At 42.2% G+C, this 22911-nt stretch overlaps 1 protein-coding gene across 2 annotated transcripts in view; it reads left to right on the top strand.

Annotated features, from left to right (window-relative positions):
• The first annotated feature begins 17291 nt into the window (after positions 1–17291).
• Positions 17292–22911, top strand: part of DOCK2 (dedicator of cytokinesis 2) — a 443384-nt gene continuing 437764 nt past the window's right edge. Inside the window, exon 1 of one of the 2 annotated variants that reach the window (XM_032252750.1) lies at positions 17292–17438. In XM_032252750.1, the coding sequence (XP_032108641.1) occupies positions 17396–17438 (43 nt within the window). In that variant the 5' untranslated portion in view covers positions 17292–17395. The remainder of the gene's footprint in view (positions 17439–22911) is intronic. The other variant, XM_032252751.1, reaches the window with a different exon arrangement.

The following is a 22911-nucleotide window of genomic DNA, read 5'->3' as shown; positions in this document are numbered from 1 at the left end:
ATAAAGGTGGAGGAACTGATTCTGATTAAAGTGAATGCAACTTGTGACGTGGAATTTTATTTTGTTAACTGATAGTATTGTGCCAATGTTAATTTCTGAATTTGGTTGTTGGACTGCCCTTGTTTTCCAAGAATGCAGTAATGAGGTAAATAGTTTACTGTGAGGTAAAAGTGTATCATTCTGCACCTTATTCTTAAATGGTTCAGAAAAAGCTAGTTTCATATATTGAAAGGGGCATAATTAAGCAGATGTATTGAAATGTTAACATTTGAGGAATCTGGGTGAAGAATTTACAGAATTATTTTTATTATTCTTGTGACTCTTTTTTAAGCCTGAAATTGTTACAGGTAGTTATGCATGAGCAGCGCAGGAGAGGGCTCTCCCCCAACCCACTAAAAATGTCGGGTGATGTGTCAGCATTACCTTTCTAAAAATGATAATTTGGCAGCCAGGGAGAGACAATTTTCCACACCTGTTAACATTAAAAGTGCTAACTGAACGCAGACCCCAGGGAGAAGCTGCTTCTTGGGCATGCGTGTTAAGAAACAAAATGGCGAAGTATGACCTTCTGGAGGCACCCACCACCAGAAAAAGGAAAAGAGCCTCAGAGGGGCATATGCGTAACTCCCTAAACACACTGCACCTCCTCAATTCCAAAGCTTAAGGAAAGCACTGCGCATGCGGGAAGAATCATGGGAAAGAGGCGAGCTTATAAAGTCCCAGGATCAAGGTTAAAGGGCTCTTTTTTGCTTCTCAATCTTTCTTCCACCTTGAGACACCCACTTGGATCTCTTTCAAGGGTTCTTTTCTGTTGTAAAGACTTTTTAATAAACTTTCACTCCTGCTCTGAAGCTTGCCCGGATCTCTTTTTCTGCTTTTTGCCCCCTGAGACGAATTCATTCGTCTGAGGAGGTAAGGACTGAAGTTGCTGTGGTTGCCTACGGGTTTGCCTCCAGTAGCTCAGATCTCTGCCACCACTAACAGAATTATGTTAAAATTGTAAGTTTTTAGTGTCATTATTTGCAAGTGCTATGACTGTATAGAAAATCTAAAATACTTTGTAGGTAAACTCTTAAAAGTGATAACCGAATTTACTAAAGGTACCTATCATATACAGGGTCGATTTTTAAAAATCAATTATGTCAGCTACAAACAAATAATTTTTTAAAAAATTATGTTATTGTACATATGTCATATGCTTATCAATAAAGTCAACAAATCGATCTATAAAATCTCTACACTGAAAACTACAAAGCACCACAGAGGTAAAAGAGGAAAGAACATTTACATAAGTAGTAGAAAATAACATATTAAAGATATCATTAATCTCCAGGTTGCGCTAAAGATTGGACACAATTGCAATACAATTTCTTATACTTTTTCTTTTCTGGAACACGTAAGTTGATTCTGAAGCGTTTATGGACTTTGGGAGGCAGAGGCAGGTGGATCACCTGAGTTCAGGAGTTTGAGACCAGCCTCGCCAACATGGCAAAACCCCATCTCTAGTAGAAATACAAAAATTAGTTGGGCATGGTGGTGGGCACCTGAAGTCCTAGCTACTTGGGAGGTTGAGGCAGGAGAATTGCTTGAGCCTGGGAGACAGAGGTTGCAGTGAGCTAGAGCTGCACTCTAGCCTGGGTGACAGTGTGAGACTCTGTCTCAAAAAAAAAAAAAAAAGTGTATATGGAAATGCAAAAGGCCAGGAATACCCAAGGAAATCTTGAAGACCACAGGTGGAGGACTTACACTAACAGAAATGGAGCTCTGTTACAAAATGATAATTAATTCAGTGTGGCATAAAAGCAAACATAGATAAACAGACCAAAGGAAGAAAATAAACGATCTATAAACAGAGTCAAACATGTATGATCATATGATTTTTGACTGGAAAATAAAACTACAAATGCAAGAGGGAAAGGATAGTCTTTTGAAAATAATACTGGGTCAGTTCGTATAATGTATGCAGAAAAAAATTACTCTTGACCCCTATCTCAACCTAAAGCAACTATCAAGTCTAAATATACTGCAGATATAAATGTAAGGCAAGGCAATTTTCCTTCAGTGCCCAGTATTCAATCTAAAATCTCTGACCTCACGGAGTGTTCTTTTTAATATATAATAGTGTTTCCTATGAGCCTTGAGGGATACCTTATATGGAAAAAGAAGACAAAGAAAAGTCAGCAAAGGAAATATAAAAGAAGCACACATAAAGAATAATTAAAAAGAGAATAGGATAGTGTAATTTAAAACCTAAAAGAGTGATTTCCCCGAACTGAACAGATGGCTCTTTGAAACGATATTTTTCCTGTCTGGTTACAATGAATTCTTTACCATGAATAATCTATTATTCACATTTTCTCTAGATTATGTTACGGAATATCTCCACCTTGTCCTAATGGTTTCAACTGGTGCTTGTGCATCAAAAGAGAAGAGAGTTTACCTGAGCTATTTTTGAACTGATTTACTATATAAACTATCCATAAAGTTGGAAAACAGGATAAATTTATGTTCAGACAATATATTAGTTATATTTTAAAATAATATGTTCCATAAAGTTTCAGGTAAAATGCTAAAAATTTAAAGCATTAGGTCTAATTGCTAACCTGAATTTGGGGGAGAGTATAATTGGGGAAATAGTGTTTATTGGACTTTTTTTAGATTAACAATTGGACCATTTTCTTTACTTTAGAGGTATTCCACCTGAAAATTCTTCATCAAGGTGATGAAGAATAGTATATTAAGCAATAGTATTTGACACAGAAACCAATAACTCTTTAAAAATAAATTTATTCCATGTTTCTCAACTTTATGGACACCTTGTACAATAAAACATAGTTTCCAACACTTATTAGCACTTTTCTATCTCACCTAAGCAGCAACATAAGATGACAAGATTACATTGGTGCATATTTAGCATCTCTCTTACGTGATGGGTCTCTTTGCTCTGTCTTGCTGATTTACCACAGAAGGAGGACAGAACAATGGAGGTCATAAAAATTGCTAAGCCCAGTTCTCATATGGGAGTGGGGCAGGGAAGTGTTGGGTAGAGAAGGGTGGGTCCCTGGCAAAGGCTCCACCCTTGGGAAAGAGCCCATGGACCTAAGTGAGTACAGACACTCCTGTTTTCATGCCTGGATGTTGCATTTTCCAAGACCACTCTGGCCTGCCATACCTCCCTCCATCCTGTGTCCACATTAACCGGAGACCTTGGTGGGCATATACACAAGTGGCTGAATATCGAGAGAAGCAGAGGAACAGAGCAGCAGAGAGCGGCAGAGGGCAGTGAAGAGTGGCAGACAGCAGGACAGGACAGCAAAGAAGGAGGGAAGAGGTGTTTCAACAGCGAGAGAAGTTCAGTCGAGAATGGCTGAACTCCAGGGGAAGATTATCTCCCCCACACCCCTCCACCTTCCGGCTCCCCATCCATCTCACTGAGAGCCACCTCCACTACTCACTCAATAAAACCTTGTGCTCATCCTTTGAGCCTGCATGTGATGTGATTCTTCCTGGACACTGGGCAAGAGCTGGCAATATAGAAAGCTGTCACACTGGCCCTCTGCCCTTGCAGTAAGGCAGAGGGTCCATTGAGCTGATTAACACTCAGGCCATCTGCCCGTGGCAAAGCTGAAAGAGCTATGTAACAGGTTGCAGGCACTCACCTGTAGGCACTACTGTGGGGCCGAAAGCCCAAATCACATGCCCCGGCCTCTGCACCTGCCCATCTGCATGCTCCTCATAGGGGCTTGAACTGCGGGGCAATTGGACAGGCAAGCCACCCTCCTGTTGCATGTCCTGCAAGGAGAATCAGGGAACTATCCCATTGCGATTCCATAGCATAGCTCTGGCAGTTATTCCTGGAAATCCCGTGTCTGTTGTTTCAGCCTCTCATCAATTCTGTGATCCACTTAGTACTGTGTTACACGTGGCTTCCTACTTAAATTAGTGACAGTAGATTCTGTTCTTTGTAACTGAACTACCAGCATAGTCATCTTTTTAGAACGAAAGCACAGGCTGGGTGAAGTGGCTCACGCCTGTAACCTCAGCACTTTGGGAGGTTGAGGCATGTGGGTTGCTTGAGCCCAGGAGTTTGAGACCAGCCTGAGCAACACGGCAAGCCCCTCTGTCTACATAAAGTACAAAAATTAGCTGAGTCTGGTGGCACACACCTGTACTCCCAGCTACTTAGGGGGCTAGGGAGGGAGAATCATCTGAGTCCAGGTGGTTGAGGCTGCAATGAGCTGAGATTGAGCCACTGTACTCCAGCCTGGGTGACAGAGAGAGACCCTATCTCAAAACAAAAACAAATGAACAAACTAGCACATTATGTCAAATGGATTCAAATAATAAATTCTTAAACTGGAGTTGAAAAAAGAGTCATCCAAGAGCAATTTTCCTGTTGTACTTTAATTACTTAATTTTTTGTGTTGCTTATTCAGTAAACTACTTGGGGGCTCACTTATATGTTTGGCATGTGGGGTAAGTATATGATCATGAACTATTTCTGTCTTCAGAGTTCCTCTCACTTCAACAGCTCTTCTTCTCCAGTGGGACCTCTATGCCTTTGAATATACCATATTTTCACTGTCCATCATGAAAGCCTTCAATTTTTTCCTTAAGTAACTTAGATTCTATTATCCATAACTAATTCCTTTGTGATCACTCTTCCTCTGAAATCTCCTGGAAAGACCTCACCCTCAGTTAAACCCAATTCCTCCCCTATTCTTAAAGATGTAAATGTCTGGTGGACCCCCATTCCTGGCTAATTCAATCAGAGTCTGGGGGAGGGGAGAACTGGAAACATTAAGTTTTAGAATCTCCCCAGGTAACTCTAATTTGCAGCCAGAGTGGAGAATCACTAATTCATGTCTGCACCCAAATAGCTGAATGTTGCAGATAAACACCACTCAACCATCTTGGCTGTTTCACTTGAATCTCGTGACTAATGAGCACTCCTTGTCCAATTCTTCAAGATGACTTTCACTTCTCTTTCTCAACCTGCTTCTCAACTTCTCCACCTTTATCTCAACTAATAATCTTCTTTTTTTTTTTTGAGACAGAGTCATGCTCTGTTGTCCAGGCTGGAGTGCAGTGGTGCAATCTCGGCTCACTCCAACCTCCACCTCCTTGGCTCAAGTGATTCTCCTGCCTCGGCCTCCTGAGTAGCTGAGATTACAGGCATGCACCACCATGCCCAGTTAATTTTTGTGTTTTTAGTAGAGATGGGGTTTCACCATGTTGGCCAGGGTGATCATGAACTCCTAACCTCGTGATCTGCCTGCCTTGGCCTCCCAAAGTGCTGGGATTACAGGCATGAGCCACTGCACCTGGTCAGATCTTCATATTTTATTGAGAAAATAACAGCTAACATTTGTTGTACATTCATGTGCTAAATGCTAGTGTTCTATAGGCTTTCTTTTCTTTTTTTTTGGAGACAGAGTCTCACTCTGTCACCTAGGCTGGAGTACAGTGGCATGATCTCAGCTCACTGCAACCTCTGCCTGCGGGTTTCAAATGATTCTCCTGCCTCAGCTTCCCTGTAATTCCAAGTAGCTGGGATTACAGGCATGCACCACCACACCCAGCTAATTTTTGTATTTTTTGTAAAGATGAGGTTTCACCATGTTGGCCAGGCTGGTCTTGAACTCCTGACCTCAAGTGATCCACCTTCCTCAGCCTCCCGAAGTGCTGGGCTTATAGGCATAAGCCACTGAGCCTGGCCCTATATGCTTTCATATACTAACTCATTTAGTCTTTTTAAGTCTCTGAAGTATATGCCACAAAAGAGCTCCATCCTCAAGATGAGGGCACTGAGAAACAGAAAAGTTTGGTGACTTACCCAAAGTCTCATAGCTAGGATTCAAAGGAACTTACGTTTGAATCCAGAATCAATCTCTCACCCACCTTACAATGCCATTTCTCAAGCGGCGCTGAAACAAAAGAAAAACTACCTTTGTTTCCTTCTATCCCATTCACCAACCGAACTGCAACTATATGCCCTTGTCTTCTGCTTTGTCTCCTTTTATAGTGAAGAACTGCGTGCTTCCATTTTTGCATCCCGTCTCATCTCTATACCCAAGGACTTGTTACCTGCCATCATCCCCTCTTTCTTAAGCATGTTCAGTTTTTCTCTCATGGCTGGATCATTCCCATTAGGCTACTAACGCACTCCAATATCTCCTCTTGCATTAGCTCAGGTCTTCCAAGAAGCAGGTTCTAAAATAAGAGTTAGACGTGCCAAAAAAAAAAAAAAAAAAACTGTTATATGGGGAACTTTTGTGAGGGAAAATTGAAAGAAAACTGGGAAAGCCGTGAACATCGGGGTGTAGATTTGACCTCTGTGAAGGGGAAAAGGGAACAAGGAAGGAAGGAAGGAAGGAAGGAAGGAAGGAAGGAAGGAAGGAAGGAAGGAAACAAAGGCAGGCAGGCTGCATTGCAACTTTAACAAAGTTTTGGCAAAGCAAATGGGGAGTCTTCAAGCCAAAGTTGCCAGTCAGAGGAGTCCTATGTCAAGCAGCAGCTTGCCTGTCTTAGTATCCCTGGCTCCCTTAGTCACTGGCTGAGAGCAGCCTGTGGAAAGCGTATAGCAACTGAGAACATTAGGCAATTACGTTCCTCACAGTAGGAAATCTGAAGGGCACACATTTCCATGGTCATCACAACTCTCTTAACTTCTTGATTCTACGGCCTCCTTTAGCTACTACCCCATTTTATCTGCTCTCCTTTCCAGGAAAAGTCTTAAAAAGAGTTGCTTGATGCTTCCATTTCTTTGTAATATAATTTCCCCTTAACCAACTCAACCAGTCTTGTCTTTCCCTTTCTACTCTCTCAGTAACTGTTTTTCTTGCTCTTCCATAACAACAGACTGTTTAATTGGACATATGGCCATCTAGAATAATGGCTATACAGGCTATATGGGCTTACTCCATTTTATTGTGCTTTGCTTTGTTGCACTTTGCAGATACGGCCTTTTTCTCATTTTACAGTTTGAAGGTTTGTGGCAACTTTGTGTCAAGCAAGTCTATTGACACCATTTTCCCAACAGCAGCTCACTTCATGTCTCCGTGTCACGTTTTAGTAATTCTCACAACATGCAAACATTTTTATTGTTATTATATAAATTGTGGTGACCTGTGTTCAGTGATTTTTCATATTACTATTGTAATTGTTTTGGGGCTGAATGAACCTCGCCCATATAAGACAGTGAACTTAATCGATAAGTGTTGTGTGTATTCTGACTGCTCCATTGACCAGCATTTTCTCATCTCTTCCTACCCTCAGAGCGCCCTATTTTCTGGGACACAAAAGTATTGAAATTAGGCTAATAAATAACCCCACTATGACCTCTAAGTGTTCCAGTGAAAACAGTCATGTGTCTCTGACTTTAAATCAAAAACTAGAAATGACATTTAATGAGGAAGCCATGGCAAAAGCGAAGACAGCCACAAAGCTAGGCCTCCTGTACCAGTTAGCCAAGGTGTGGATGTGAAGAAAAAATTCTTGAAGAAAATTAAAATTTCTACTCCAGTGAACAGAGGAATGATTTTTTAAAAAAGCAAATCAGTGTTATTGGGATATTAGAAAGTTTTCATCGTCTGCATAGATCAAACCAGCTAAAACATTCCCTTAAGTCAAAGCCTAATTCAGAGCAAGGCCCTAACTCTCTTCAGTTCTATGAGGGCTGAGAGAAGTGAGGAAGCTGCAGGAGAAAAAGTAAAAACTAGCAGATGTTGGATCATCAGATTTAAGGAAAGAAGCTCTCTCCACAATATAAAAATTCAAGGTGAGTCAGCAAGTGCTGATGGAGAAGTTGCAGAGAGTTATCTAGATTTAGCAAAGATCACTGTTATAGGTGGCACACCAAACAACAGATTTTCAGCGTAGATGAAACAGCCTTATTAGAAGATGCCATCTAGGACTTTCACAGCTAGAGAGGAGAAGTCAAAGCCTAACTTCAAAGCTTCAAAGGAGAGGCTGATTCGCTTGATAGGGGCTAATGCAGCTGGTGACTTTCAGTTAAAGCCAATGCTCATTTATTATTCTGAAAATCCTAGAGTCCTTAAGAATCATGCTAAATCTACTCTGTTTGTGCTCTAGAAATGAAACAACAAAGCCTGGATGACAGCATGTCTGTTTACAGCATGGTTTACTGACTATTTTAAGCCCACTGTTGAGGCCTACTGCTCAGAAAAAAAAAGGTTCTTTCCAAAACATTACTGCTCATTGACAGTGCACCTGGTCGCCCAAGAGCTCTGATGGAGATGTACAAGAAGATTGATGTTGTTTTCATGTCTGCTAACAGGACATCCATTTGACAGCCCATGGATCAAGGAGTGATTTGGACTTTCAAGCCTCATTATTTAAGCAATATATTTCATAAGGCTATAGCTGCCATAGATAGTAATTCCTCTGATGGATCTTGGCAAAGTCAATTGGAAACCTTCTGAAAAAAATTCACTATCATTCTTTTCTTAAAAAAAAATTTACTTTAAATTCTGGGATACAGGTGCATAACGTGCAGGTTTGCTACATAGGTATACATGTGCCTTAGCGGTTTCCTGCACCTATCAACCTGTCATTTAGGTTTTAAGCTCTGCATGCATTAGCTATTTGTCCTAATGCACTCCCTCCCTTTGCCTCTACCCCCTCACAGGCCCCAGTGTGTATTGTTCCCCTCCCTGTGGCCATGTGTTCTCATTGTTCAACACCCACTTATGAGTGAGAACATGCAGCATTTGGTTTTTTGTTCTTGTGTTAGTTTGCTGAGAATGATGGCTTCCAGCTTCATCCCTGTCACTGCAAAGGACATGATCTCACTCCTTTTTATGGCTGCATAGTATTCCATGGTGTATATGTGCCACATTTTCTTTATCCAGTCTATCATTGATGAGCATTTGGGTTGGTTCCATGTCTTTGTTATTGTAAATAGCGCTGCAATAAACATATGTGTACATGTGTCTTTGTAGTAGAATGACTTCTATTCCTTTGGGTATACCCAGCAATGGGGTTGCTGGGTCAAATGGTATTTCTGGTTCTAGATCCTTGTAAAGCTGTGGATAAATAGGAACGTTTTTACACTGTCGGTGGGAGTGTAAATTAGTTAAACCATGGTAGAAGACAGTGTGGCGATTCCTCGAGGGTCACTTTTTAACTAGTGCTTTCTCAGAGAGCCCTTCCCAGACCATCCCCTTTTCTACTCTCCCACAGTACTCTCTATATAATTTATTTTCTTTATTAAAATGTATTAATGTGGATTTTTTGCCTTCCCTTCTAGACTACAGGATTGATGAGAGCAGCAATCTTGTTTGTGCTGTTCCCCAAGATATATCCTCAGGGCCTCTAACAGGGCTTCTCACATGATGGGTTCTCCATTGATGTTTGTGGAGTGAAGGAGCACTCAGCCTCTAGGAATGGGTGGAGGTCCAGTAAAGCCACAATTACAACATGGCTTGCAGGTGTGTATTGTACTTAGCGAAGAGATACACCCAGATTGCTGAAGGCTTATTGCTAGGACATAAGGGCAATAAGGAATCTATTGTCGTCTTCTAAACCAGGTAATTGATTTCTCCAAAAAATCAAGAGATTGATATTGTTCAAGAGGCACTCTTGGCTTAAGTAATTCGCTCTCTGCTGGAATGTCTGCTATTTATACTTCTGAAATAAGAAGACCTAACTGTGTTGGTTTGCTGTCTACCCAACACAAAGCCTCCTGACTGGCCAGAAAGTGTTGTCCTTCCTTGTTTCTAATACACCCACCAAGGTCACAACTCAATGTGTGCCGGGACTAGGCAGGTAACTTAAATGAGTGAAGCAAACTGGGTTTGTTGTTATTATGGCAACTTAAGAAGAATTTGTTCTATGTAGACCTACATCTAAGACTATTCTCCACATCTGTAAATACATACACCCTCTCCCATGTTTCCTGAAACATGTGTTTTCTCAGTCTCTCTTATTTTCCCACTTTTGATGGAACATAAGGCCAAGCAGTATTTCATTTTTGTTTTTACCTTAAGAAAAACAACTGTGTAAGCATAATGGTAAATAGCAATTAAGATTTGGCACAGCACTGGGGACTGTGGCAACTAGAGTGCACGCTCAGGCCCAAGGACAGCTGCTGGAGCTATCTCCAGCTGAAACTGCCTTGTGGAAATGCAGAGTCTACACTTATTTAGAGAGAGACTAGAAATCTAGAAGTCCATGTAAAAATCTCTTAATTGTTAATTGCTGGCAATTTTTTTATATTAAACAATGTGAAAATAAAATATGCTTGTTGAACAAATAGGTCATCCTTCAGGTTTGGCCTTTGGATGGCTAGCGCTTGGCCCCTGTCAGATATCATTGTTTCTAGATGAGTCAGCGCCAACGAGATGTGGAAAAGGAGCAGGGCTGATTGTCACTGCACCCAGTGTGAGCCTTGGCAGCTTTGCAGAAAGAGCCTTTGCAACTACTAGACAGACCAGTAGTTCATGGGCATGGGCTGCCTCAGGAGGGTGGTCTAACTGGAAGGGGGAGCTGGGAGGTGGGGAGGGTCACCAACGAGGTCTCCCCAGAACTACTTAACCTAGAGGGCAAGAAGGGGTATTCCTGTTGGATGAAGGACTAGAGCACACAGAGATGTGAGAAATTGTGGTGCTTCTAGGAAACTTCAAACAGCACCATCTCATAAGAGTGTAGGGTGATTATGTGTTTGGTGCAGGGAGGTGGTGTAAGAAGGGCAGAGGAGGCAGGAAATGAAGCTGTCAAGGGCAATGCCGGCCCTGCGTCATATTCTTAAGACTTTAAATAGTGTTCAAAAGTGAAGGATGCACTGAGAGATATTAGTCTGAACTTTGACATCTTAGTCTCACAGTTGAGGTAGATCCCACCAGCAGATGCCTAGAACATTAACTAATAGTAGGTTTGAGGCTATTAACATTGTATATATATATATATGTTAATAGCTTCAAATGTAGTAATTTTTTAATTTCCATAGGTTATTGGGGAACAGGTGGTTTTAGGTTACATGAGTAGGTTCTTTAATGGTGATTTGTGAGATTTTGGTGCACCTATCAGCCAAACAATATACACTGCACCCTATTTGTAGTCTTTTATCCTTCACCTCCTTCCCACCCTTTCCCCTTGAGTCCCCAAATCCACTGTGTCATTCTTATGCTTTGCATCCTCATAGCTTAGCTCCCACTTATGAGAGAGAACATACAATGTTTGGTTTTCCATTCCTGAGTTGCTTCACTTAGAATATACTTACAATGGAATACTACTCAGCCATAATAAGGAATGAATTAATGGCATTTGCAGTGACCTGGGTGAGGCTATTAACATTTAATCTGATAGAGCAAACTCTAGGTAAGCAGGAAATCTCTTGATTCTCCCTATTGCCAACCTTCACTCCCACAGTCACTTCTAGAGATTTGTCTGTTACCTGCAGGCAGAATTATTTGAATGCCTACTTATCTACGTGGCATCTTTGTTGTTGATTCTCCTTCCTTTCGTGCAGCTAATCGATTTTGGGCACTTATATCCTTCTTCCCTAGAGGCTTTTATGGTCCTGATAGGGACCTAGATTCCTCTCTGGTGAGTAAAATTTAGGTAAGTACAAGTTTTGCTCTTGACTATCTGAGCTGCTCAGAATATACTTTGTGATTTGCCATGACTGTAACAAGCGACACAAGAAGAGATGATGAGAAAAATGTTGACTAATACTATGGAGGCTCGAGTTTCCAAAGGCAGCCATGTGATGGACACAGGTGGATGGGACACCAGAAGCCTCTAGGCATCTACCTACTGACATGACAATGCTACCCTCCAGGCAGCCCTCTCCCCTATCTGGGTCCAGGAGCACTCTGGCTGGGAGTTGGGAGACATATGCAGAAGGGGGCCCACCAGCATGAACTACACAGGACAAGCTGGCAGGCACTGTAGTGACACCAGTGGTGCCCAATGATGGCTTTCCAGGGCAAGAATGAGAGGAGGGCACTAAAGTGCCTTGAGATGGTTGCTATGTAGCAACTGTATGGAAACATTCCACTATATACTGGCGAAATCTAGCAAAATCTTGGATCTGAATATATGACTCTGAAAAAGATGGACATCAGACACTTTCTCTTCTGTCGTGCTTTAGGGAAAGGGTTTTCTCCAATTTACCTAAACCATGAGTCCAATTAGGTATCTTTGGCCTATACTTGAGGCTTTGCACAGCTCTTTCCCACAGAATGCCTTTATTTCACAAAAGTTGTAAACTATCTCATGTTATTACAAACCTGCTTTACTTATTTTTTTCTAGATTATTCCAGGAGCTTGAGAAGACCAAAACTGCTTAGGCAAAGGGTCTCAGAAGTAACATGGAGAGGACATTGGAAGGAGGCAAGGTTGGAGGAAGGGATCTCTAATCCAAGTTTCAGAGAAGATCTTAACAAGGTCATGACATTGGGGAGAGAGTAGATTCAACAGCTGTTTTTGAGATTATCATTTGGAGTGAAAGGGAGAGTAGGAGGAGTTAAGTTTTTGACCCGAGTGAAGTGAAGGGTAATGATGCACTCATAGGCAGTCACAGTGGATATTGGCTACAATAAGGGATCTCATTTCTTTGGTCTCAGTTTGGTTATTAGCAAAATGGGGGTAATAAGGGCATCTCTCTCATGGGGCTGCTTTGAGGATTACATGAGATAATGCATGCAAAATGTTTAAATCAGGGATTGACAGGCAGTAAGTATTCAATGAATGGGGCTTAGAAAGTGTTCAGTGAATTTGCTGCAAACCAAAAAGCTAGGTAAGTGATGGAGATGGGGTTCTAGCACCTCATTAAAGCACAGTCTGGTCACTTCACCTGTTAGATCAGGTAGAAACAGTCAGAAGAGGGACAAGTCTAGGGTGCAGTTATGTGATAAACTTGGTTCTGAAACATGGAGACATTGATGGGGCAGGGAGGGGATGTCTAGGAGGTAGTTGGACACATGGGACTGAACTTAAAAGAAATCTTGGCTAGAGATTTCCTTTTTCCCACAGTCATCCCTCACAATGTATGTGAAGTTATAGTCATCAAGAGTATACGACCTAAGTCAAGTATCTGACGGATGGTGTATAATAAAATAGTGCGACCAAGATTATTGTAAATTCTTTAAGTGGTTTTAGTCAGATTTTTATGTTTGAATATTGATCTCTCTGGCCAAAAAATTTTTATGGTGACATAGAATTGTTAACTCTAATGGAAAACCCATATTTCAGAAACATAAAAGCCATCTCCTAACTGAATGAAGTTTAAAGATTTCTACATTAAAAGTCACCCTATTAAGAAGTTAATTAACCCTCAGTCAAAATTTCTAAACTTCATTTCCTTCAACTGAAAGCAATTTTTCAACTCTTTTAATATGCTGAATAATTTGTTCGTTTAGCATTATTTAAGGAACAGATTCCTATTATAGGTTGTGTCACAAATTGAATGAGGAAAAAATCTTCAGTACTCCTCAAGTTCAACCTTATTTGCTTTCTGGTATCACCAACCACTGGGCCTCCCATGAGATACTTTACCACACTGTTGATGTAAAATAGTATGCCTGTTTTGTATGTCAGAAGCTTAAACCAAAATAGAAAAAAAAATGTGTATTTTATATCACCTGGCTACAAGTTTATGAAGATAATACAACTGTGTATAGGAGGAGATAGCAAACTATGGTTCACAGATCAAATGTGGCTTGCCGCGTGTTTTTGTATGGCCTGTGAACTAAGACTACATTTTACATTTTTAAGTTGATGAACAATATCGAAATAAAGATAATATTTCGTGATATGTGAAAACTGTAGGAAGTGAAAATTCCATTTTATGGGAACACAGCCCTGCTCATTCATTTATACAACAGTTATGGTTGTTTTCATTATACAATGGCAGAGTTGACTATTTGCAACGGAGACTGTATGTGGTGTTCGCAAAGCTTCCCAGTGCTGTCCAACAACCCACTAATCAGATGGGGTTATAACTCCACAGCATTTAAAGTGCCTTGCATATGACTCTACATAGTAACATTTTAAAAAACTACCAGTGCTATGGCCACCATGTCAAAAAGAAAAGAAAGAATAGTGTGCTCCAAATGTCATGCTCTTAAGGCACAATGGAGTGTGCATTGTTTTGTTATCAAATCAAGTAGTGGCATGGTTTAAATGTGACCCCCCCCAACAAAGCTCCCGTGTTGAGAATTTAATCCCCAATACAACAATGTTGGAAGGTGGAGGCTAATAAGATGTGATTATTAGATAATAAGGGCTCTGCATAAATAGATTAATGTTGTTATTGTGGGAGTGAGTTAGTTTTCGAGGGCGTGATTTGTTATTGTGAGAGTGAGGTTGTTATAAAAGTGAGTTTGGCTCTTTTTGCTCTCTGGTTTTTGCCCTGTCACCTTCCACTATGGGATGGCACAGCAGAAAAGCCCCTTGCTAGATGCTGGCCCCTTGATATTTAACTTCCCATTCTCCAGAAATGTGAGCCAAATAATTTTCTCTTCATTATAAATTACACAATCTGTAGCAGCACAAAACAAACAGGGGAGAAAGCATTGTGTTTATTACATGTTGACACTCCAAACGATATAATAGATTGAGCACTCATAAGAATATTTCCAACTCACACAAAAGCAATGGCCAGAAAAATTAGAAAATTTAAAAGAGAATATCTCATCACAGCACAACTTCTTTAAAATAATAAAAAATGAAAATGAGATTACAACCAGAGTAAGTTCCCAAGTGGCTTGTTATGCAAGCAAGGAAAAACATTTTATTAATGTTGAGTTCATTAAATCATGTTTGATTATAGCAGCAGATGATATACACCCAGTGAAAATAAATTAGCTCAAGACTGTTAGCCTTTTGGTGACATTGGTTGCTTGAAGAATTGAGAACATTGACAGCAACATCAATAATGAATTTTAAAATGACTTCTGGTGGTTTTCCTTAGGTCTTAAGTTGACAAATATTACCAATGCAGCTCAATTGTTATTTATTTGAGGAGTCAATGCTGAGTTTAAAGTGGATGAAGAAATAGCTTCTATGAAGAGCTATGGGAAATATTATTTTAAATGAAATTTAAATAGAAGCTATTTCTTCCATAGTAGAAGAACTATGGGCAATATTATTTTAAATGAAAATGAGAAAACACTAATTCAACATAACCTGAAGTGGAATCTGCTAGGATGTGTTGCAATTGTTCATGGAAAAAAAAAATCTATGGAACAGAAAAAGGCTTTTGGAGCAAATTTAGAAAATGGGTGAAAATGTAAGATATTTACAACCTGTGATTATTAATTGTAAATTCATCATCAGGTACTTTGTGGAAAATATTTAAATCTGTGATGTGTTATTGAATCAGTAGTATCAAAAGTTAATCTTATTAGCTCTTCTGGACTTTTAAGCATTGCCCATTTGTAAACATTTTTTAAGAAATAAAGTAAATATCCTGTCAGATCAGCATTAACATATGAACATTTGAATCACTTTTGATAAGGAACATTAACTTTGAATTCCAATAAAATGAATTATTCCCAAAATGTATTTTTTGAATTACTAAGCCAATATTACAAAAGATACTCATTCACATTATATTTTGAATTTTATTAATAAAAATTTTTAGAAGCTTGTTTTCTTTCTTTACATGCATGAGTACCTGTATCCTACATATACTTGATTTTGCTTTCTGGACTGCAGAGACTAGAATATTGACTGTCTGTGCCTTTACAGAAAATGTTTGCCAACCTCTGTTGTATAGTCTCAATTTGTAATACTGCTGTGATGGTCAGCTTTGTAAGTCAGCTTGGCAAGGCTGTATAGCCCAGTTATTCAATCAAGCACCAAGCTTCACAATCTTCACAGGTGTTGCTGTGATGTACTTTGTAGATGTGATTAACATCTACCATCCCTTGAATTTAATTAAGGAAGATTATCCTCAATAAATCGGGTGGTCCTGATTCAATTAGTTGACAAACCTGATGAGTAAAACTGAGGTTCCTTGAAAGAAATGCCTCCTGAGAACATCTCCTTCCTGTGAGTTTCCAGACTGCTCTTCCTGATAGCCCCATAATCACATTAGCCAATCCCCAATCTTTCTCTCTCTTGTACATACATATATATTTTCTTTCTTTATTCATGACTCTCAAGTTTGTCAACCTCTGTGGTATAGTCTCAATTTGTGATACTGTTGTGATATCTAGTTTTGTGAGTCAACTTGGCAAGGCTATAGCCCAGTTACTCAAGCACCAAGCGTCACCATCTCACAGGTGTTGCTGTGAAGTACTTTGTAGATGAGATTAACATCTACCATCCGTTGAATTTAATTAAGGAAGATTCTTCTCACATACATATATAATCTCCTATGTTCTGGTCATCTGGTGGAACCCTAATACCACTGCTGTCTGTACAAGACATGATATTACCTAATTTGTGCTGCTAGAAAACAGAAAATAACTGCAGATAAAACAAAATCAATATTTTTTGTTGTTCCCGCTTGGCTGTGATATTGCCTAATCTATCTTAATGACTCTCTAGTATAACGCAGAAAGGGGTAGTGAGTCATGAATAAAGAAAGAAAATTCAGGAATACTTAAATTCTGCCTTATCACTGTGGATCAGACATTTTTTTTTTTTCTGGATAGAATCTGTTCCCAGAGCAAAAATGAGATTTTTCGAGGCAATGTCTCCATTAGCCTAACGGTAGGGCCCTTTTCCTGGGGCCCACTGTTGCTGGCTATGACAGCACCCTTTACCTTGCAGTGATGCTGGTAAATAGTGTATTTATGTATTTTCAGAGCAGAGCTTCCAGAGCTTACATGAGATTTTCCAACGGGTCTAATCTATAGCACCAAAACGATGAAAAGCTGTAAATGATCCACCTCCAGGTAAATATTTACGCTTTCAGGTCATCTGCCGTGTACATGGTCTTCTCTTACCCTCACAATAATCATATGAAGTAGGTACTAGAATCCCATTTCACAGATGAGAAAACTGAAGCTTAGAAAAATGAAGCTTTTGGTCCTCGTCTGAATTCGAACCCAGATCTGACACCAAAGCTCTTGCTGAGGTGAGTTAAGGAGATGGTTTGTTCAGTCCCTAGGCACTGGGAATCAGGAAATTCTCTGCACTTGCGGTGGTGGTGCCTGGCCTCTGCCCCCTCCCCTGGGGAGGAGGCAAGGTGGGAGTGGTCCTCAAGCTTTGCGTTGGGTGGGGTGTCCTAGCCTACAGGGCACCAGCCTTCTAATGTGCTTCTGCCCAGGGGGAGGGAGGAGGGAGCGGGGAGCCCCGGGGAGGGAGGAGAGGGCGGGCCCTGAGAGGAGTTTGAAAAGAGGAAGGAAGTGGGGCCCTGCAGCGCTCAGCCACCCCCTGCCGGCTTCCCCACGGGAGGAGGAGAGGCCCCGGCCCAGCCATGGGCCCCTGGCGCAAAACTGACAAGGAGCGGCACGGCGTGGGTAGGTTCAGGAGCCCGCGCGCGGTAGGGAGCGGGACAGGTGGCCGGGAGAGCCGCGCGCAGGAGGATGCTGTGGGGCCGGGGGCGCAGGGCGGGCAGAGAGCGCTGCCTGCAGGTCAGAGGGCGCAGCCTGCGGCGGGGCCCCGGGGCGGGAAAGTCGAGGCTCTGGGAGAGGACCGCTGGACCCCACCCCGCAGGCTAAGCACAGCCCGCGCCTTCGCCGCCTGTGCCCTCGCCTGCTGAGGGAACCTTAGGCATTTCTGAGATAGGGTCAAGACCAGCGCTTGACAACTCAGCTCTTTGCGCCAGGCTCAGCGTCCCCAGGAGTGCCCGCCCCAACTCGTCCCATGGGAGACTTGGCCTTCTAGAGGGAGCTCCAGCCTCCTGTGGCTCAGCCTCGGCCTGCACACCATGTATACGTCCACCCGCTCCAAAGCGACACCCATCTGCCCTTTCCTCCTGGGTCAGATGACTCCTGATTTGGCAGGGCATCCAGAGGGCAGCTCAAGCTTGGGACATGGGGCTAGATGGTGGGGTTCTCTACTCAGCCCCCAAGAGCCCCTGGGGGAAAAAATGACTCCCGCCAGGTCATCTGAGGGTAACCAAGAAACTAGCTTTGTCAGCCTCAGCCATCTAAACTCCCAGAGGCCTCTGCCTGGCGCTCAGGGGCGGAAGTGGCGGCTGGGGGAAGGGAGGCCTCAGGTGCTGCCACTCTCTCTGAGTGGCATCCGTGGTGCAATCTCCATGGACTCACTGTGGTTTTCAAACTTAAATATCAATTTAAAAAATCACTCTGGAACTTCCTACACAGGCAGATACCAGACACCATCTCAGAGATAAAAGATTTAGCAGGTAAGGTATTAGAAGACCCAAGTGCCGAGAGGGATTAGATGCAGGGGTTCTCCAGGCCACTCTTTGAGAAACACTGCCCTGGAGAGATCAGCAGTTCTCCACTCATTTACTAGGCACCCAGCACTGTAGGGGCATTTTAATATAAATGGTCCCCATCCAGAGAACAAATAATAGTTCCTATCCTCGAGGGGCAGTTAGAAAGCTAGGAAGGGTACAACTTCTGCCTTTGAGGAGTTATGTGTAAGGCTAGAGGCTTGGACTGGGAAGTCAGAACTGAGTTCAAATCGAGGCCTGTTTCCTGGTCTATCAAGTGGGAGTATTAATAATAATGCAGGTCTCATGAGACTCTTGTGAGGATTGAATGGCGTTATGCCTGGAAAGCACCTAGTAGTGTGCAGGCCCAATGAGAATTAGTGATTGAGGGTAAGGGGCTTACCTAGTAGCTTCAGAACCAACAGACACCAGCACCAAAAGGCACCCTAATGCCAGATTCAGGACAATTATGCGTTGTGCAACTGTAGTATTTTATGGTTTGCAAGACCAAATGTCATGCAGTCTGACTTCAGAACACCCATGCCAAGCAGTGTATTATTCCCACTTTGCAGATGAAGTGACCCAGTTTACCTCACGTGGAAGCTGTGGAGCTGGGACTTAAATTCAATTGTCTTCAGACCCTAGGCCCTTTGCGTTGGCACCAGAAAAACATCTAGAAGGGGAACATCATGGGTAAAAGCAGGGAACTGGCACCCCTGCAGTGTGTGGGTCAAACAATAAGCCGTCTGTTTTGGTTTTAGTATTGTTTGTAGTGAAACAAAATTGCAGAGGTAGATTACGGCTAGATTGTGAAGGGCTTTGAGTGCCAAGCTTCAAAGTTGGGATTTCCTTCTGTGAGCGCTGGAAGTTTTAAGTAGTGTCATCTGGAAGAAGTTAAATAAGTAATTAAGATAGGAGTGGGGCTTGGACTTAGAATAGAAGGAAAGTGGGTAAAAGTTTTACCTGTCTACTGACTGCCTGGTTAGTTAATGTAGCAGGAGGTTGCTTATAATCAACATTGCCTGTTAACTTTTACTAGATTAATCCACTCTGTCTGAGGCTCTTGTCAGTGAGGAGAGCTTTCTCCTTGCAGGAGAGAGGGTAGAGTAGAAAAGGAGGAGGTGGAAAGAGAAACTAACAACATCAGTTAGGGTCAAGTGTGACTAAGGGTGACAGAAAACCTCCAAAATTGTGGCCTAACCAAGTTGCAAGTTTATTTCTCTCTCACACAGAAAGCTCAGAAATAGTCTGTGAAGAGGTGGTAAGGCAGCTCATTCTATGTCTCATGCTGTATCCTTGGGATGTGACTTCTGCCTCCTGAACCACACAGGCTGCTTAAGCTTTGGTGATCAGGTCCACCTTCCAGCCAGCTAAAAAGGATGCAGGGAACAAGAAGATCATGGGTTTTCCCTTTAAGGACATTTACCTGAAGGCACACTTGACATTTCTTCTTACATCCTATTGGTTAAAATGCAATCACATGACTGAGTATAGCTGCAAGGGAAGCTAGAAAATGTAGCCTGTAATGTAGGCAGCCATGTACCCAGCTAAAAATTAGGAGTTCTATTCCTAAGGAAGGAGGGGAGGGAGAATATTGAGGATGATGTATTAGTTTGCCAGGGCTGCCATAGCAAAATACCACAGACTGGGTGACTTAAACAACAAAAATGTTTTTTTTTTCATAGCTCTTGAGGCTGGAAGTCCAAGATCAAACTGCCAGCAGGGTTGGCTTCTTCTGTGGCCTGTCTCCTTGGTTTGCACATGACAGTCTTGCTGCCTCTCCATTGCTTTCGGAGCAGGCACACCCTTGTGGTCTCTCCCTCTTCTCATCAGGACACCAGTCATATTGGATTAGCACCCCTCCATAAAGGCCTCATTTTAACTTAATCACCCCTTTAGCTCCAAATACGCATTTATCTCCAAATAGGAGTACATTCTAAGATGCTAATGACTGGGACTTCAGCATAAGAATTTTGGTGGGGACACAACTTTATGACAAATATCTGTAGTCTTTGGCATGGTATTTTGGGACTGTAAAGAGGGCTTCAAGGCAGGAGTCCTGAGATAAAGGGTGAAGGTAGGAAAGAGGTTTGTTTACCCTGAATCTGAGCCTGCCAAGCAGATTTGCGTGGGACTCTAGTTATGCTTGTATGGGAGGGAAAAGGCTCTTTCTGCTACTGCATCTTGGGTTCTGTGTAAATTAGACTAGCAAAAGACTGATGAACGAGAGAAAACAAACACGTTTCTTAGCATGTACATCCTGCTTACAGATAGAGTACTCACAGGGTTGGTTTGAACTTGGGCTTATACAGCATCTTAGAAAAGGTATGATAAAGATTTAGATAAGTAGCAAGGCAAAAGAGAGTTTTAAGCTTCCAAGGGGAACAAACTGTGGGAAGGGAGATATACAGGGGAATCTAATGGAAGATAAAGTGTTATTTGTGCAGGTCCATCTTGGAGCCAACTTTCCGTCTTCTTCATGGCCATAAAACTTCCCTGGGAGAGGGGATTTATGACAGTTCTTATTTCTTATGAGTTTCTTCAGATAAAAGAATATCCACGAAAGCTGCTTTCTGTACCTGTTGATTCTTACTTGCATCCAGCTCAAAATAATCATTATGCCAAAGTGGCATATTTTAGAGTGGCATATTTTGATTAGAAACCTGCTCTGTAGGCAGCTTGTCTCTATGGGTTTATACCCCTGTATGGTGTTGGGGAGTATTTGTTGGTTTCTTCTGAGGGCTGTGAGAGAGAACCCGTCCCAGGTCTGTTCCCCAGCTGCCAGTGGTTTGCTGGCAATCCTCGGGATTCCTTGGCTCACAGAAGAATCACCTCGATCTCTGCCTCCATCTTCATGTGGTATTCTCATTGTGTGCATGTCTGTCTCCACATTTCTCCTTTTAAAAAGGACATCCAGTCATATTGGATTAGTGCCCACCATAGTGACTTCAGTTAAATGCGATTACTTCTGTAAAGACTATCTCCAAATAAGATCACATTTTGAGGTACTGGGAGATGGGACTACAACATCTAGTGTTTTTTTTTTTTTTTTTTTTTGGAGAGGGTGTGCACAAATCAAACCGTAGCAGGCTCTGCAGAAGCAGAGAAGGAATCTTTTTCGCATCGTGGTTGGGGAATGTGGAGGAATCCGTAACCATCCCATGGTTCAGGGATGTGGCTGATGCTGTCACAGCCCAGGACCCTGGACAGAGCTGATCCATGCAGTCTGACAGACTTGGAGTGGGCAATGTTTGCTGGCGTCATTTGCAGCATGGATTTTTGTGGCAGGGAACAAAATCTTGTCAAAACAGTTGAATGACAATGTATGTGGTGCGTATCTGTGGGAGGGCAGGGGGAAGTGGTTTATTTTAGGGTCAGAGGAATCACATGGAAATCCAGGAAACAGGAGGAGCCAGGCCTCAGAAAGGGCTTGAACTGGGGCTGCCCTGGAAACCTCTGCCTCTCCTCTCATGGCTTCTTAGCTTTTCTGAGTGTGCTGGCTCTGGTCTCCTTTCTTTCCCTACCACCTCCCTCTGACTGCATTGCTCCTTCATGATTCTGATGCTCTGTAACACCACAGTGGTGGCCCCAGCATGCCACCCACCCCTCTCTGAAAAACCTTGCTGTTCAAGCATGTACTTAACCTTCTTTCTGTGTTTATTTTTGCAAAGTACCAAAAGAAGAGAATGGTAGCTTGATTTCCCTTTGTAAGAAAGACCACCCAAATCAGAGGTCATTGACAGCCTGAGTGGGCCCCACTCTGGTGAGGGTGCTGCCCCTGCCAGGTCCAATTAACTGTGACTATGAGGTGGGGTCACATGGCTTGCTACTCATCTAGCAGGAGCCATGGGTGGCAACTGATTCCTTGAGTAGGAAGCATGAATGGAACCTGCATCCCAAACATACCCAGGGCAGAACTTCACTACAGAGGGACCAGTTATACTGCTCTTGTTACCAAATCTAAGAGTCGAAGAACCAGAGAGCATCATTCATTCATTAATGTGTCCATTTATTCATTCATTCATCCTTCATTGACTGCTGAAATATTTGTTGGGCCCATGTGCCAGGTATTATGCTAGTCACTGAGATTACTAGAATTAGGCCAATATGGCCCCTATTCTGAGGCCTATAGTCTAGTAGGGAAGATGAAAAAGAACTTGAATAAACCAGTAACCATATAATTACAAATTGTGATATGTGCTATTGCAATATGAATGAGAATATTAGGAGTAGTCTTGAATTAGATGATGTGAGAAGGCCTCTAAAGTGCAATGGGGAAAATAATTCCAAAGCAAAAGCTTGGAGGGATATTGACATGTGCATCTTTGTACAGTGGCTGACTATACCTTTGGACTGGTCCCCAGAAATTAGTCTGGTGAAACAAAAATACATGGATTAGAGATCTAATTCCTTCCTACCACCAGCTCTTAGGTGCTGGGCTTCCTACTTTCAGATGCCTCAGCAACTTGGGGCTGTTTAGGAGTGCCTGCTGGGCTGGCTGTTTGAGTCCATGTAAGGAGATTGTCCTAATCAGTAGTGATATGGGCACCTCATTAGTCGGTGGACATCTTGCCCCTAACAATAATGTT

Source organism: Sapajus apella, unplaced genomic scaffold, assembly GCF_009761245.1.
Source record: "Sapajus apella isolate SASKATOON/1434 unplaced genomic scaffold, GSC_monkey_1.0 scaffold79, whole genome shotgun sequence".
Lineage (NCBI taxonomy): Eukaryota > Metazoa > Chordata > Mammalia > Primates > Cebidae > Sapajus > Sapajus apella.
This window is presented reverse-complemented; position numbering and strand designations above follow the sequence as displayed.